Raw genomic sequence first — 15,478 nt, 5'->3', positions numbered from 1 at the left:
CTTATTGTGTCCTGTTTCACAGAGACTCTCATACCTCTCTTGCTTGTTGTTGCTGTCTCAGTGCTTTAATTGATCACCTGATTTTGCTCGTCTACCCACACATCTGCACATGCATTAGTTCTCCAAAGTATAAACAGAGGTAAGTGTTTAATTGTTTGTCACAATTTGTTATTTCAGAATGACAGTGGATAGACAGGAAAGGTGGGAGAGAGATGGGGATGACACGCAGCAAAGGGCCGCAGGTCGGATTTGAACCTGGCAAAGGCCTCAGCCTACATGGGGCGCACACTGGGTGAGCTAGAGGTTGCCCCGATGCTACTACTATGTCTCTTTTAACGAAGAAATAACACTTCTTCCTCTTAAAAATAAAATTTGAAGTCATAGGAAATCAAATGCAATTTTCTTAGTTCAGTATATTCACAAGGTTTTCCCAGTACAACCTTACTTAGTCTTGTATGACCAGTAGTTTTTGATGGCTTATGCTAGCTAAATTTGTATATGTCTATGTATACGTGAATGTGTATGTGTGTGTGTGTGTGTGTGTGTGTGTGTGTGTGTGTGTGTAAGGCACTCCGTTTCCGACTCCTGCCACTGCAAATTTACATCACATACACAGAACTGAGTTGATGTTCCCTATGTGAATTGCTAAACAAAGGCAGCCAAGGGATCAAAAACATACTAAATGTTCCTGAATCAAAACATTACAGTCTGAACATTTTCAGATCGTAGCCTCTCTTTATGTTTTACCTTCTCTGTATGTCTCTGTCTGTGTCTGATAGAATGAATGTCTTGATTCAAAAAAAAGAGTGAGAATGTGATTTAGGAGTGAATTGGAAATTTGCATTCAGCTGTTGGATCAAAGTCACATTTCCCTCCAAACCAAATTAACTGTTTTTTTTTTTCCTGGAGGCCATTGTCGGAAGGCATATTCAAAGAGACTCATTTTATAGCCATTTCTATTTTTGCCTGATAATTTTTTTTATTACAGAAACTCCTTGGCTAGCTTCATGGATCTTCTCCTTTTTACCCTTTTTGATATGCTGCCACGTCAACGCAACAGCAATGAAAAGAGAAAACAAACAGAAATATCTATTTTCTCTTTCTCACCTGAGGGGATAGAGGAATACATTTGAATAATCTTTCCCACTGAAATGACTCATCCAAAGTAAATATGAATATTTAAATAAAGTGAGTGTTTCCTGAGTCATGGTAACAAAGGGTGAAGGTGAGTTGATCTCTTTTCTTTTGCTTTTAAATCATACACAAAATGTAACTGATTCAAATAAAGAGTGACTGTAGCATGAGAAATAAATTACAACATGACCAGAGATATTTTCTGGCTCACCTTGGTAGCCAGAAGTCGTGTCAGGTAGATCTCAGAGACCATTTTGCTTCCGCGGTCGCCCTCCTTCTGGTCTCCGTGCTCATGGTTCTTCACTAGGTGCCAAACCTTGACCCCACTCTCCAAGTCAGGAGTGATCATAGGAGTACGGGAACGCAGGCTATCGGGGCTTCCAGTGTACTTGATCATGTTCTCTGTGAAGAACAACATGCATTAGTTCATTAGTACTGACATCACTGATCAGACAACCACAATGTCCCATCGGTGTATGTTTTTCCTTCAAGCTTCTATTGGTTTGTAAGTTCTTACTACAATATACAGTATAATGTGAATGTATGTCATTGGCATTTATGTACACCTATAAAGGTGTGCAAACTGTATGCTAAATTAAAAGCTAGATTTGGTTGTTTTCTCTGCCTGCATCAGAAAGATAAGGACACTGAGAAGAAACAAGACACATTTAAACCTTAACCAAGCCAGAGTGTGAGGTAAACAAGAAGAAAAGAAAATACAAATCTGTCGCTTCACCAAACAGGCAAGGAATGCCATAACCTGCATGTCAGCAACAGAATAGTTGTTTGGCTTGTTGCTTCCAATTTACAGGTCTGGGAGATTGCATATGAAACTTTTAGAAAGTGTACATGGTTAATTTGTCATGGCCTCTTCTCTCAGGGACAAGACATGGCATTGTTGGCTGACACAAAATCGAGCAGGTGTCAGACGAGATGAAATATGTATAGCCCACCCAATGGCCGGAGTGTCGATGACATTTCCAAACACATGGCTCAATGAATGTTTACACAGTGTGAAAAAAAAAATGTATCAGTTTTGGAGAGAGGAGTAAAAAAAAAGTGTTTTTCACCGTGACAGAAATCAATCTGTCTAGAGAGAAAAGTAGGAGGAGTGTATGGGGGAGAGTTCAGGGAAAAAGAGACTGCTGGAGATATCAGATACAGAGAATGTGTGTGTATGTCTGTGTATCAAATGTAATTTAATTACAGTATCAATTAGTAATATCAACTGAAAATGCTCATCTCTCCTATAGATGTGTGGTGTTCCCCAAGGCTCCATTCTGTTTAACATCTACATGCTTCCAGTGGCTCAGATTATGGAAAACAACAAAATAAGTTACCATAGTTATGCGGACAACACACACATTTATATAACCTTATCGCCATGGGACTATAGTCCAATACAAAAACTGCAAAAAAAGTGCATTGAACAAATTATTAATGATTATTATGATTAAAAGTGAGCGCTCAGCTTCAATTGACAATGGTAAAAACAACAGACAAATCCAGAAATCTATGTGTAGTCATGGACTCAGACCTGAATTTCAATAGCCATATTAAGACAATTACAAAGTCAGCCTATTATCACCTTAAGAATATATCAAGGGTTAAATGACTTATGTCTCAGCAGGATTTGGAAAAACTTGTCAATGCTTTTATCTTCAGTAGACGTGACTACTGTAACGGTGTCTTTACAGGTCTCCCTAAAAAATCAATCAGACAGCTGCAGCATATTCAGAATGCGGCTGCTCGAGTCCTCACTAAGACCAAGAAAGTGGATCACATCACCCCAGTTCTGAAGTCTTTGCACTTGCTTCCTGTCCCTCAAAGAATTGATTTCAAAATACTTTTGCTGGTTTATAAATCACTCAACGCTTTAGGGCCAAAATACATTTCTGATCTGCTGCTACACTATGAACCACCCAGACCTCTCAGTCGTCTGGGACAGGTATGATATGATGCTCCACATATCTGGAACAGAGTCCCAGAAAACTGCAGGTCTGCCGCAACTATCAGTTCTTTTAAATCAAGGCTGAAGACCTTTCTTATTGATGCTGCCTTTCTTTAAATAATTGTTCATTTCTTATACTGCACTGTAACTTTTATTCTCGTACTGTTTTATAGTTTTTAACTTCTCTTTAATGTTTTATTTAAGTACTCTGAATTGCCCTGTTGCTGAAATGTGCTATACAAATAAAGCTGCCTTGCCTTGCCTATAGGGCACTTCAGTGAGCAACATTTAATTGTAGATTTGTTATTTTGTTAAAACCTGTGTCAAATATTCTCAGCAGGACTTGTGTTACTTGTATTACCTGACTTGTACTACCTGACTAATTTTTCAGGGACACTGGACACGTGTGACACCAATTGTGCTGTTTTTGAGGAGGTGTGGATGCAAGAGGATGTGAGCTGGCTCTTCATAAAAAAAGGTATAGGAGTGGGGTAGTACATTCATTTTGTTTTAATGATTTATTCAAGATGTTAGAAAGCTGACGGTGATGCAGAGTCAGGGATACACAGGAGAGAGATTTACACAAAGGAGGTGTTATTTGTCTGGGGTTTCTTTGATGAAAACATTACATCAAAGACACATAAGTTTCTCCTCACTGTCTGACTCAACATGTTACAGTGTTTGTCTTAATATCTGTACTTCCCCACAACTTTCTCTCCTGCTTCACTCTTCCTCCCCCTTTTCAGCAGCTACATTAAATTCAGCCTTCTCTCTTTCTTCCCTATCTGGCCTTTGTACGCACAGAGAGTTCAAAGTCACTCTCAAGTACCACACCAGTTGTAAAGTGGATCACACTTGCGTTTGAAGAAAAGAAAATAAAATTGTGGAGGGAGATATTCCGGGCTTCCACCCTCCCTTTTCTGTTGCACCACTCACCTTGTCCTATCTGGTCAAATTTGGAGCCGCAGAAGCGAGGTGAGAGCGTATGGAGATGAGGCGATGCTAATAACGTGGCACCACATTTGATGTGTCTGAAGTGTTTGTGGCTAGTGAGGCTGGCCCTTTGATCAGCATCTAACTTGATGGTTTCTTAGGTTCAAGGAGACGTGGAGCAGACGGACAGGCAGAAAAAACTCTGGCACACGGAAGGACACACTTTGGAGTCTCAAGAGGCCAGAACAACAGATGAAAAGTCTATTTGGTCTCTTGTTATGTTTTAGAAATCCTTTCAACCTCTCTAAAAGTGTGTCTTGTCTTTCTCTGTCTGTCAGTGTTGTCATGCAGGTTCCAGTGGATGCTCGTCAACAGATGGTGGGAGATAGTTTTCACCTCCCCCATACTTTTTCTAATAATAGGTATTTTATAGACATATATTTTATATTTGTATTACTGTGATTTGATTGACTGACACCTCCCCCATACTTTTTCTAATAATAGGTATTTTATAGACATATATTTTATATTTGTATTACTGTGATTTGATTGACTGACTTTAAACTTACTTTAAATATTTTTAAGTGTATTTTTCCTTACTGTATAAGGATCATACTGTATATATAGTTTCTACCGGTGTGCCTGCTCTTAGGTATGTTGGGAAAGTGTCTCTCTGACACAGATACAACTGAAACTTGTACAGAAACGTGTCGGCTTACCATATTTACTTGCAGAAGTTCGAGACACAGTAGAGTTGTTTACTGAATTGTAGGCTGTAACTTGCTTGGGAACCAAGGCCATTACTGCATTATCAGGTACCTGAAAAACAGACACACATGTATTTATGCAAATTACTTTTCAGAACAAAAGCCATTTGCAGAGTTTATTCATTTGTGCAGATTTCTAACACAACCAATCAGAAAAACCATAGATCACTGTGTTGGTGTCATTTTCTATATTTCCCTCCATCTATTCTGGTTTCATGTGGATAAACAGAGACTATCTTATTACCCTTATGTGCTCTATTCAGCCCACACATACATATGATAACTGTTAGGAGGAGGGAGAATAGTAGGGCATCATACAGGCCTGTGTGAGAAGGGATATCCCACAGTCTCTATTCAATAATACCTTTCCTCTAGGGTTGGGAAGTGTGTGTGTATTTGAGTGTGTGTATGTAGGTGTGAATAATAAAGTAGTGTGTGTTTGTGTGCGTGTAAATGAATGAATGAGTCAATCGTGCATTCCTCCTTCCCCAGTCAGCCAAACGGGTTACGGGTTTCAATTAACACAACTGGGATGTACTCAGTCCCAGCTGTGTGCGCGCGCGCACACACACAACACACACACACACACACACACACACACACACACACACACACACACACACACACACACCTACTCTGCATAATTTAACCATCCATGCTGGAGAGTAAGGCAGGGTTAATTAAAGTGATCTCTATCATAGTGTGGGTGGAAGGGACAGGGAATAAGGACCACGGGCCTTTTGTGCATATACGTGTGTGTGTGCGTGAGCCGGGGCCTTATTAAGATGATATCATTATGTCACCTAGTCACTCAATCTGCTCCCTATGCATTATGTTTGTATTATTGTAAGCAGGAGGCCCACAGGGCAGATCTTGTTATTCCTTTGTGTGGAGCCCCCAACTCTCTTACACCCTTAAGCCTGCTTCCTGATCACTGCCCTTAAATGCTGAATGGATATAAAATGAGCAAGGCACAATGGAACATAATGAAAAGAAGGAGTGGCATTTGGGGAAATAACATGTGGAGGAGAGGATAAATACAGAAAGTGAGGCACAGTTTCCTGAAAGAGTGGAGGAAGAGAGAAATGTCATTATGGGACAGAAATATCTGATATGACAAATGCCAAATGTTTGCTTGTATTTTTTCCTGAACAAGAAATCAAAAGTTTGTGATGCAAACATTGTAACTGAAGGCAGAGTGAATGGATGAGTTATGCTAGTGGCAGATCAAACTAGATTAGTTTGATAAAGGAGAGCACATTATTCTATTGAGTGTGTCTGGTTGGTCATATTAGCTTCTAATAAGACAAACATTATTTGGATAACATGTCTGGAGGGCATAAATATAGCAGCACATCCGGGTTGGCAGAAGTGACATCAATCGAGTGCATCAATGGATTTGATCAGGAAAGTGGCAAGCGCTTCAACAAAATTATTTATAGATTTTTACATTTAAATGAAATAAAGTTAGAAAAACAAGAGTGTAAATGTTAAGGATGAAATTACAGATGCCCTTGACTGAAGTCTGAATGTGTTCATGGCGTCACCCTCCCTTCCTTGCTCTTTGCGTAGCCTCCTGACAAGATTTGAGTGGATGGGAGTGTTTCCTTTTTTGGTCTGTCAAGGATAAGGTGCCCTGGCCTGAAAAAATGAATTCACTTCTGTCTTCATTATCTTATCTCGGATTCAAATCAGCTCCCTAATCCATTCCACCCGTGCCTCGTACTCCAAGTCTGTTGACACTTGCTGATGCTGACATTTAATTTAAGCACCATGCAAACTGCTCTTGGAGGGGACAGTGGCTGCTTGCTTAGCTGTTCAAATTATTTATATATATATATATATATATATATATATATATATATATATATATATATATATATATATATATATATATATATTATTATGTAGCTTATTATATTATATGTTTTACCATCCAGTGTAATTCTGGTTGGCTGGATGGATGGACAGTTGCTACTCATGAGGCACAAAACTCTTGTCTGACACTGCATAAAAGCATTTATGTGTTTAATAAATAAATGTATTTGTATTTTAAAAAATGTATATACCCCTTACTTTACCTTGTGCTATCATTTGCCTGCATACAGTACCTTGTGTGCCTGTGACCACTGATGTGTCTATTATGTACATGAAATCTATGCCAACACTCCGTTTCAGAAAGAAGATGACACTTGGCTGGCTGGCACATCAGGTTTAATCTCGACCAAGTGTCACTGTTGTTGGTCACTTCCATGCCTCGCCCTGCCTCATTGTTACCCTTCACCTGACAGATAAGCTGTGGTGGCAGTGTGTGTGTGAGTGGGGGTCCCTGTCAGTTGAGGACAACTAAATGGTTAGAAAAGCACTTTGACTGGATTGTCCATTAGATAGTTTTGGAGCTTAGTGCAAATCATCAGGTCATACAGCTTTAGAGCAAATGGCGGAGGGGAGTTGAGAGGTCATCAGAGACAGCTACATACACTATAGATAGAGGGATGATGGGTGGTAAGAAAGAAATGTTTAATTTCAAATCTTGTGATTGGTTTAAATTTTCTTTTCTTTATGTGTCAATGACGTGTTTCAGCATTGTTTTTGTCTACATTGGCTATGAAAAAGGGATGCAAACATCCATACCTTTTTTTGAAAGAGAAGATATGAATGCCTTCAAATAAAAGATGTATTATATCCATGATCCTGGATGCTAAGTCTCTGCAGATAGCAATCTTTTCATTTTTTTCTTTTACTCCTTTCACTTAGCCTAGAAATCTAGACGCACCCTAGTGGCAGCAAATTTATTTTGCAGCCATGGGGGTCTAGGCACTCTCTGTTGGCTTGCGAGCTGGAAAAACCAAACTCTGGTCAGGCCAATCACATCGTGTATAGAGTCGGTGGGTGGGCTTATGGCTGCTGCTGCTGGGAACAGCGGTCTTCTGGAAGACTTGGAGTTAAGCTTTTCTTTGAGAAAAGAACAAAGAACGGCACTGAAGTCATTCTTAAAAAAGGAAGATGTGTTCGGAGTTTTGCCGACCGGATACGGCAAAAGTTTAATCTATCAACTAGCTCCGCTACCTTCTTCGTTGCTCTGCCTGGTTGTAGCGTGACGGCCTATTACGTGCAGAGGGAATTTGAAAGACAACCGTTTATCCCGCCCCTCGGATTGAGCCCTGTCAATGGTGAGTTCCCAGACCCAACATCTTGATGTGGGTCTGGCTTGTCAGGCTACCTTTCACTGTGAGAGCCAAAACTTTATGAATCCTTTGTATTTCTAAAACTTCCAGACTTTAAAATTGTACTAAAATATGCAAGTTTAACACACATCTGTCAATGGTAATGATTTATAAAAGCTATGGGTGTCCCACACCATAGACAAAACTGGAACCCCAGGGAAACATACTTTGACTCAAGTTCTTTAACATATATGTGTGTTATATACGTATGTTGTTATATATTGAGACTGGTAGTTTTTTCTTCTTCTTTTAGGCAATATAAGCAGGTTGCTGTTGTCCACCTTTTAGCAGATGTAGTCATAGTCTTACCTGGTAATGGTACAGCATGTTCAGTCTCTTCCAGTCACCTTCGATCTTAGTGGTGACGTCTTCATCCTGCAGGATCATGCGCTGTCCCCGACCCTGACGCCATTCTGCAATTGCAAGGGAGGGGAAAAAAACATCAAGATATTATCAACTATATTCACACTACTCCTTTGACAATATTTACTTTTTACTCTTACATGTTTTGCAAAGATAAGATATCACAAAATCTTGACATGATGTTTGGTGTGCTGATATGCAACTCCACTTTTGGGGAAATTTGTGTTTTTAACCAGAGCAACAATTGAGACAGATTGGTTCTAAAGCTGCAGTGACATTCAATATGTCAAATATGTTGTGTAACTGGGAGTAAGAACAGGTTCAAATGTTCTGGTGGCACAAGTTTTACCTACAGGCATCTTTACCTTGTACCTAATTATATCATTCACATCATGTATACTGGCAACCTAATTCTCCCCAGGGATTAAAAAAAGGTTACTTTGTAATGCTAACCTTGTAATGAACACCAGAAAAAGCATTAGAAAATAAAGAAGAAACCATCACTCTTTTCTAATCAGTCTGCCAGAAAACTTGTTGTCACTATCTCCATCTTCTGCAGCTTTTCTTTGCTTTCTTTAGAATACTTATCTCACATTGTCATGAAAAACCTGAATAGAATCAAAAAGAGGTGAAAACACTAACATCTTAAGAGTAGGAGTAAAAGAGAAAGGCAAAGAGATGTAAAACCAAAAGAGAAATAGCACATGTGACAGACAGTAACAACAGGCGAATTAAATGAATCATCCACTCTACTCTTTTTAGAATCAAGCTCTCCCTCTTAACTTCTTTCCATCTCTTTTGCTGGTGCGATCGATGGGTGCGATTACAGCCGCATGCCCAGGGCTTGTGCACTTCTTTTCCCATTTGCAGCACTGGCTCTTAAGATCCGCTCTCTGAAGGCGCTATTGGTCCCTGCTCTCCCTTCTAAGCCCCCTGCCTAGCTGCTCTTATTGTTATTGCTGGAAGCTTTGGTAGAAGCACACCAGACTCATATCCACGGCAGCCGTATATGGAGAAACTAGAAAGCTGCAAACCTAAAACGACACAGATTGCAGATCACCTCATCCCCATACTTTTCAAGAAGTAACATGAAGTGCATGTGACAGTGTCTTTCATTTTAACAGGACACAATTTACATGACCTTACAACCAAATTACATCTACATTATATACACACCAGGCTTCCCCACATCTGGGCAACCTCAGCACAAAACAAACAAAAGCTTTAATCGAAACATCTCACAATACCCCAGGAACATTATCATAAGTGAAAAAGGAAAGTCATCTCAAAAACAAACAAGCAGATGATTCCTCTATTCTTTCTGCAGACATCATGGGCTTCATGAATACGTTATTGTGTCTGTGCTCCTTGCTGGGCTTCACACTAGCGTCAACCATTGTCATCTCTTATTTTCATCACAAACAGAAAAACAAAGCAGCAATCATTGTGGTGTATGACGAGGCCTGTCTTTGGAGGATCGACCAGAATGGTCTGCAGGAAATAAATATTCTCCTGTTGTTTTTGTCTATACAGTACATCTTCCCATAAAGATGCAAATGAGCGCCCGTCTCCAGTCGAAGCTCAGTAAACACATGAAGAAATGAGAAAAAAAGAATGGAATAAATAAAAGGATAAACTTGGTGTAAACCAGAGCAAACTGAGATTACTCAGATTCACAAATCCAGTGGTCGCTGAAGTAGGAAGAGAACAGTGTGTGTGTGTGTAGACTTGCATTTTAGACTCATACACAGCCAGAGATGCTAACACACACACACACACACACACACACACACACACACACACACACACACACACACACACACACACACACACACACACACACACACACACACACACACACACACACACACACACACACACACACACACACACACACACACACGGCCTAGCTTCTATGTTCCTGGGCCACATCTTCTCTGAAGGATTGCAGCAGAGGGGAATCAAGAACAATATCTGGGATAACAACACTCCTGGCCAAGGGGACAAGCCTTCCACAACCTCATTATTCTTTTCAGCCATTGCAATCTACAAGTCTGTGTATCTGTTTGTGTATGTTTTTATGGTTTTGTGTGTGTGTGTCAGAGATCACTAGAGCCAATGATATTACCTGTATAGTGTACATATAGCACATTTGATCAACTTAAAAGTGTGTCATCATAACAGATCCATCAAATGGAAGACCGGTTTCCAGCAATCTAACAATCATCAACATGCTAATCACAACAGCATGACTTGCAAATTACACAAATTGCACGTTGGATATGTACTGTATACACATGTTCTCTTGTAAGCTTGCATTTACTCATCCTCCCTCTCTTACTCATACTCACAATCACACACATACAGATCGAGTGGCCAACTAACTGACAATTTCCAATTCCCTTTCATGATAAAACAATAACAGAACAACACATCCTGCCCAATGGGGGCAATAAAACAATTTTATCCAGGAGTGTCGTCAAAAGGCTAAACCAATCTCTTCACTTAGCTATCACACAGGCATATTCCCTACGGTAGCCCATCTTAAATCTAGGGTTGGTTACAAATATGCTATTATAAACACACAACAGGGGCCTAGAAAATCCATCTGGCAATATTAAACCATAAAAAGCATAGTGCATGGTGCAGAGACATATCGGCAGACAAACAATCATGGATAATATTGTGCTCACAAGCATGCATGTCTGTGTACATGTACTGTACACACACACACACACACACACACACACACACACACACACACACACACACACACACACACACACACACACACACACACACACACACACACAAGCTATACCAAACCCCCTGATCACTGGATGTCTTGCAGAGAAGGTATATCATTGCACCCTTTCCTGGGAGTAATTTGCAAATATATTAGACCCAAGTTGGATACAATTGACATACCTAAGAAATACAATTACACAACTCAGAGAAAATAACTACATACTGCAGTTGCTCATAGGGGTCATAAATAGCAACAAAGGCATATATTCATATAATCAAGTCATTCATACAAATCCTAACTTACTCGGAAAGAAAGAAAGAAAGAAAGAAAGAAAGAAAGAAAGAAAGAAAGAAAGAAAGAAAGGGCACTAGAGAAATGATTTTGTAGGGAAGAGATCACTAAGCGTCTCGATTGATTAGCTAATCAATCATCTGACTCAGACGCTAGTCGACAAGAAAGTCGATCAATGGGAAGTTTGGGGAGGGGAGAGACCAATCTCAGACATCTGAGCCAGGATGTCAAGTCTCCCGAGGTTGAAAAGAAAGCTACTTCTGTATATCTAAGAAGATTTGTACTTTTTAAGAGGGGCATGGGAGGGGTGGGGAAGCCTTGGTAAAAATCAATGAGTTTCTAAGTTCAGGCACATAGATGGGAAAGACTGCATGGTTAGAAATGTTTTGACAAGCTGTTTGTAAATCATTAAAAAAAGAACTATAAATATCCCATTATCAACGCGTAAATACATACAAAAGGGCAAAACTCTTCAACAGCCAGTCATGACAGGACTAGACGGAAAAACATTATTTATATATAACAAGACAAAGATTTATACCTAGGTCCATGTCGGAGGCTTTTAGACGGTGGGAATGTGGGACGTTCTTGTAGATGGCATCCAGGATCTTCTCCTTCACCTGGCTGATGGTATCACAGTTCAGCACCTTCACCTGGATCTCTGGGCTTTTCTCATTCTCTGGATGGATGCAGTTTACCACCTTGAGCAGAAATAATAACAAGACTGCCACTGTAAGGTGTAGCCTGAAATCTGTGGTATTATTTTTAATTCACCTTAATTATCCAAAGGTGCTGTTCCAGCTGAAAGATAACCTTTGACCCAACTCTCTCTGTGAACTTTCCTCTGTGGGTGAAGTTGAAACCACGAAGACAGTGAATTGACTGCTATTGGATAAAACGTGCATTTGCATTTCCAGATTTAAAACAGATGTAAAAGCACTCTAAATCAAGCATTTCGGCCCTTCTCGTTGACAAGGATCTATCGTAAGAATTTATGAAAGAATGCCTGGCATGAGGGGTTATCTGTGAGAAAGTGCCTTTCACCAAGTTTACTTTGGAGAAACAGCCCTTTCCACCTCAGCAAAAAGGTTCACAACTGTATATCTCTTGATCAATCAAGAAGTCTATGTTTTTCTTTGATCGACCAATAGCCTAATCAGGAAGCCACAGATAGCTATTCTTTCCTTGTTGCCTTCCTAACTTTATCTTTTTGTTCCTATTCTTCCTACCCTCAGACATAGGTAATTAGAATTCCTGACAAAATGCTTAACAACCAAGAACAGCAGAAAGCCAAGTTATTATTTTCAAGTATATAAATATGCATTGTAGTCACAATACTTCTAGTATTCATGAAGAACTTCTGTTTCAAACTGCTAAATGTAGACTGATGTAACATTTCCATTGATTATATTAGATTATTCTGATTCCTAATGTCACAGCTCTTCTTGGTATTTTTGCCATATTAAAAGTATGCTTACAAGAAGATGTATTATCAAAGAATTGCTTTAATGTGCTGATTAAATCTTTACCCCTTATAACCCTTGATGTATTAATGATTGTAAAAAATGTGGGGCTATTTGAATTCCAAAGGCCAAGGGAACTTTATCAGGATGCATAGTATCCTGGATCCATGAAATAACTGGCCATTAAAAATAAAAATCTGCCTGCCTCTATGGGAATTTAACATAGGGGTGTACTGACTTTTGTTGCCAGCGGTTTAGACATTAATGGCTGTATGTTGAGTTATTTTGAGGGAACTGCACATTTACACTGTTATACAAGCTGTTAACTTAATACTTTACATTGTAGCAAAGTGCCATTTCTTCAGTGTTGTCCCATTAAAAGATATAATGAAATATTTACTAAAATGTGAGGGGTGTACTCACTTTTGTGAGATACTGTATACTATGCAAGATGTGTGTAAAGTGATGCTGTTTAACCTTTCCTGTTTAGGTTATCTACAGGCCATGTTATAATGCTAATCCAGTGTTATTATAAATTAGCGATGGGAAAATATAATATTCTAAGCGTACAAATTTAGTTTAATAACCATTCCTTTAGTTTCTCTAATAAAGAAGTTTGTAACTTAAAACTCCAAGAAGGAGGAGAGAAGAAGAACTCTGCTCCTCCCTTTGAGGACAGCTCATCAGAAACTGCCAGTCTAAAAGTTGACACCAACCATGATCTTGAGTACGTTACATGTACGTTATATGTTAAATTTGATAATTTAATCCATTCAATTTGAGCATCTTCGGCTCAGAAAAATCGATGTGGTGACCTATTTTCACAAGTGCAAATGATTATTAATTTGTTAGTGATTAAAGATTAATATCCAATATTAATATCCGAAATCCAATACACGTGTAGACTATTTACGCTACAAAGGGGAGTCTGGCAGCAAACTGCCAGTGAAACACATCCCAAGTGTTGACTTTTGTTGTTTTAAAAGACAACCTTTGTTATATTTTACATGTGGAAAATATATTGTTTGTGTATCAATAGGAAAGGACTTTTGCAATATTTGTAACTGCAGTAGGTCAACCTGAAAAGATAAAAGCATATTACCAAGTTGAAGTACAAGTGTGCTACATCTAATGCATGTTTAATCTTTTGTAGAGAAGATGTATGTGTGTTTTATGTGTAATGTTGTTTACACTGTCGATTGGTACTGAAATAATGTTGTGCTCGCCAAAGGGCCTTTGAGTGAATTGCAGGAAAAGAAAGGTCATTCATCAGGGAAACTGCTTTTTCCTCAGAGCTTGAAGAGAGACAGCAATGTGCTACCTTAATTGATGAGCAGTAAACCAGCTAATTATACTATTATTAGCATATTCATCAGTACTGTCTCCAGGTGTTGGTAGATGTACGTAAATTACAAGATGAGCACAAATACACATTACAAATTAGAGGGTTATGCATTATCTTTCTATCTAAAAGTATGGTTTCTTGACATGGTATATTGTGGAAAAAGGTGGTAAGTGGAGTATTGGTGTTTCAGTTGTAAAAGGCCAATCTGAAGCAAATTTCCAGGATGTTTTATAGTTTTGTCCCTATCACAGTTCACAATGGACATTGATAGAGTATTTTCCAGAATGCAGAGTACAAACATATGTGACACTAGAAAAGAAATATAGAAGGACTAAACAGTGTCAGAGTTTCCCCTGTGCAAACAAACATGTCAGAGTTGAGGGAAAACAACAACAGACAGACTATGGGAATAAACGAGAGGTTCCAGAAGGAGAGAGCTTCAGCATCAGACATATATACATGCATAGTCTCTTTCCTTCCTTCCCATCCCAAAGCCCTGCTCGTTTCGGTGACAGCTCCAGTGAGGTCGCCACTCCTGTGCCCCCTGCATGTCAAGCGTGACAACGACAACTTTATGTACCGTTGCTCATCTCGTGATCGGCAACCCATAACCACCCTTTTTCTCTCCTCTGTCCCTGAGAGCATATTAAGTGTCCCTGCTTAGCCCTTAGACCCCTGGGCCAGTGAACCCCTTACCAGCGTCTTGTAGTCAATCTGTTGTCTGATGAGCTTGTCCTCACTGAGCGAGTAGCGTGCCTCTCCTGTGATGGAGTCAATGGGGCCTTTCTCCATCTGCTGCTTGATGGCACAGAAAAGGGAGAAGAGAGGTTCGCCTGCACACTCCTGCAAAGAGATTTAGAGAGAGAGAGCAACAGAGAAAAAGTTGGGAGGGAGGAAGAAAACTTTGAAGCCATTTCTACACTTGACTCACTGACAGCAAAGATTAAGATTTTGTAGTTGCTTTTTGTTATGTTTTCCAGGCTGCCTTTTCTCCAGAGTTGCTGAGCAAGACTAATATCATGTCCTAAACTTTATCGTTCCCCTAAATTAAAGACAATTGTACCACCTATCAAAAAATAAACTTTGCTGAAAGGAAGCCAGAGTTTGGCGAAGATTTAATGGATAAACAGTGAAAAATATAATAAAAAATTGAATCTTGAATACACCATCTTCTTCCCATCTGAAAATACTGTTGTTTATTAAACTGAAGAGATTGGCCTTTATCTTGTTTTTATTTCCCTCACTGCTGCAGTAA

General features: G+C 39.4%; 1 protein-coding gene across 3 annotated transcripts in view; it reads right to left on the bottom strand.

Moving 5' to 3' along the window:
- Positions 1–15,478, bottom strand: part of plxna4 (plexin A4) — a 250,922-nt gene that overhangs the window by 21,224 nt on the left and 214,220 nt on the right. For all 3 annotated transcript variants that reach the window (XM_039791208.1, XM_039791207.1, XM_039791206.1), the window contains 5 exons: positions 14,920–15,066; positions 11,957–12,116; positions 8,322–8,425; positions 4,738–4,837; positions 1,346–1,536 (listed from right to left, as the gene is read on the bottom strand). In XM_039791208.1, the coding sequence (XP_039647142.1) occupies positions 1,346–1,536; positions 4,738–4,837; positions 8,322–8,425; positions 11,957–12,116; positions 14,920–15,066 (702 nt within the window). The remainder of the gene's footprint in view (positions 1–1,345; positions 1,537–4,737; positions 4,838–8,321; positions 8,426–11,956; positions 12,117–14,919; positions 15,067–15,478) is intronic.

The sequence above is a fragment of the Perca fluviatilis genome, chromosome 23 (assembly GCF_010015445.1).
Source record: "Perca fluviatilis chromosome 23, GENO_Pfluv_1.0, whole genome shotgun sequence".
In the NCBI taxonomy this organism is placed as follows: Eukaryota; Metazoa; Chordata; class Actinopteri; order Perciformes; family Percidae; genus Perca; species Perca fluviatilis.
This window is presented reverse-complemented; position numbering and strand designations above follow the sequence as displayed.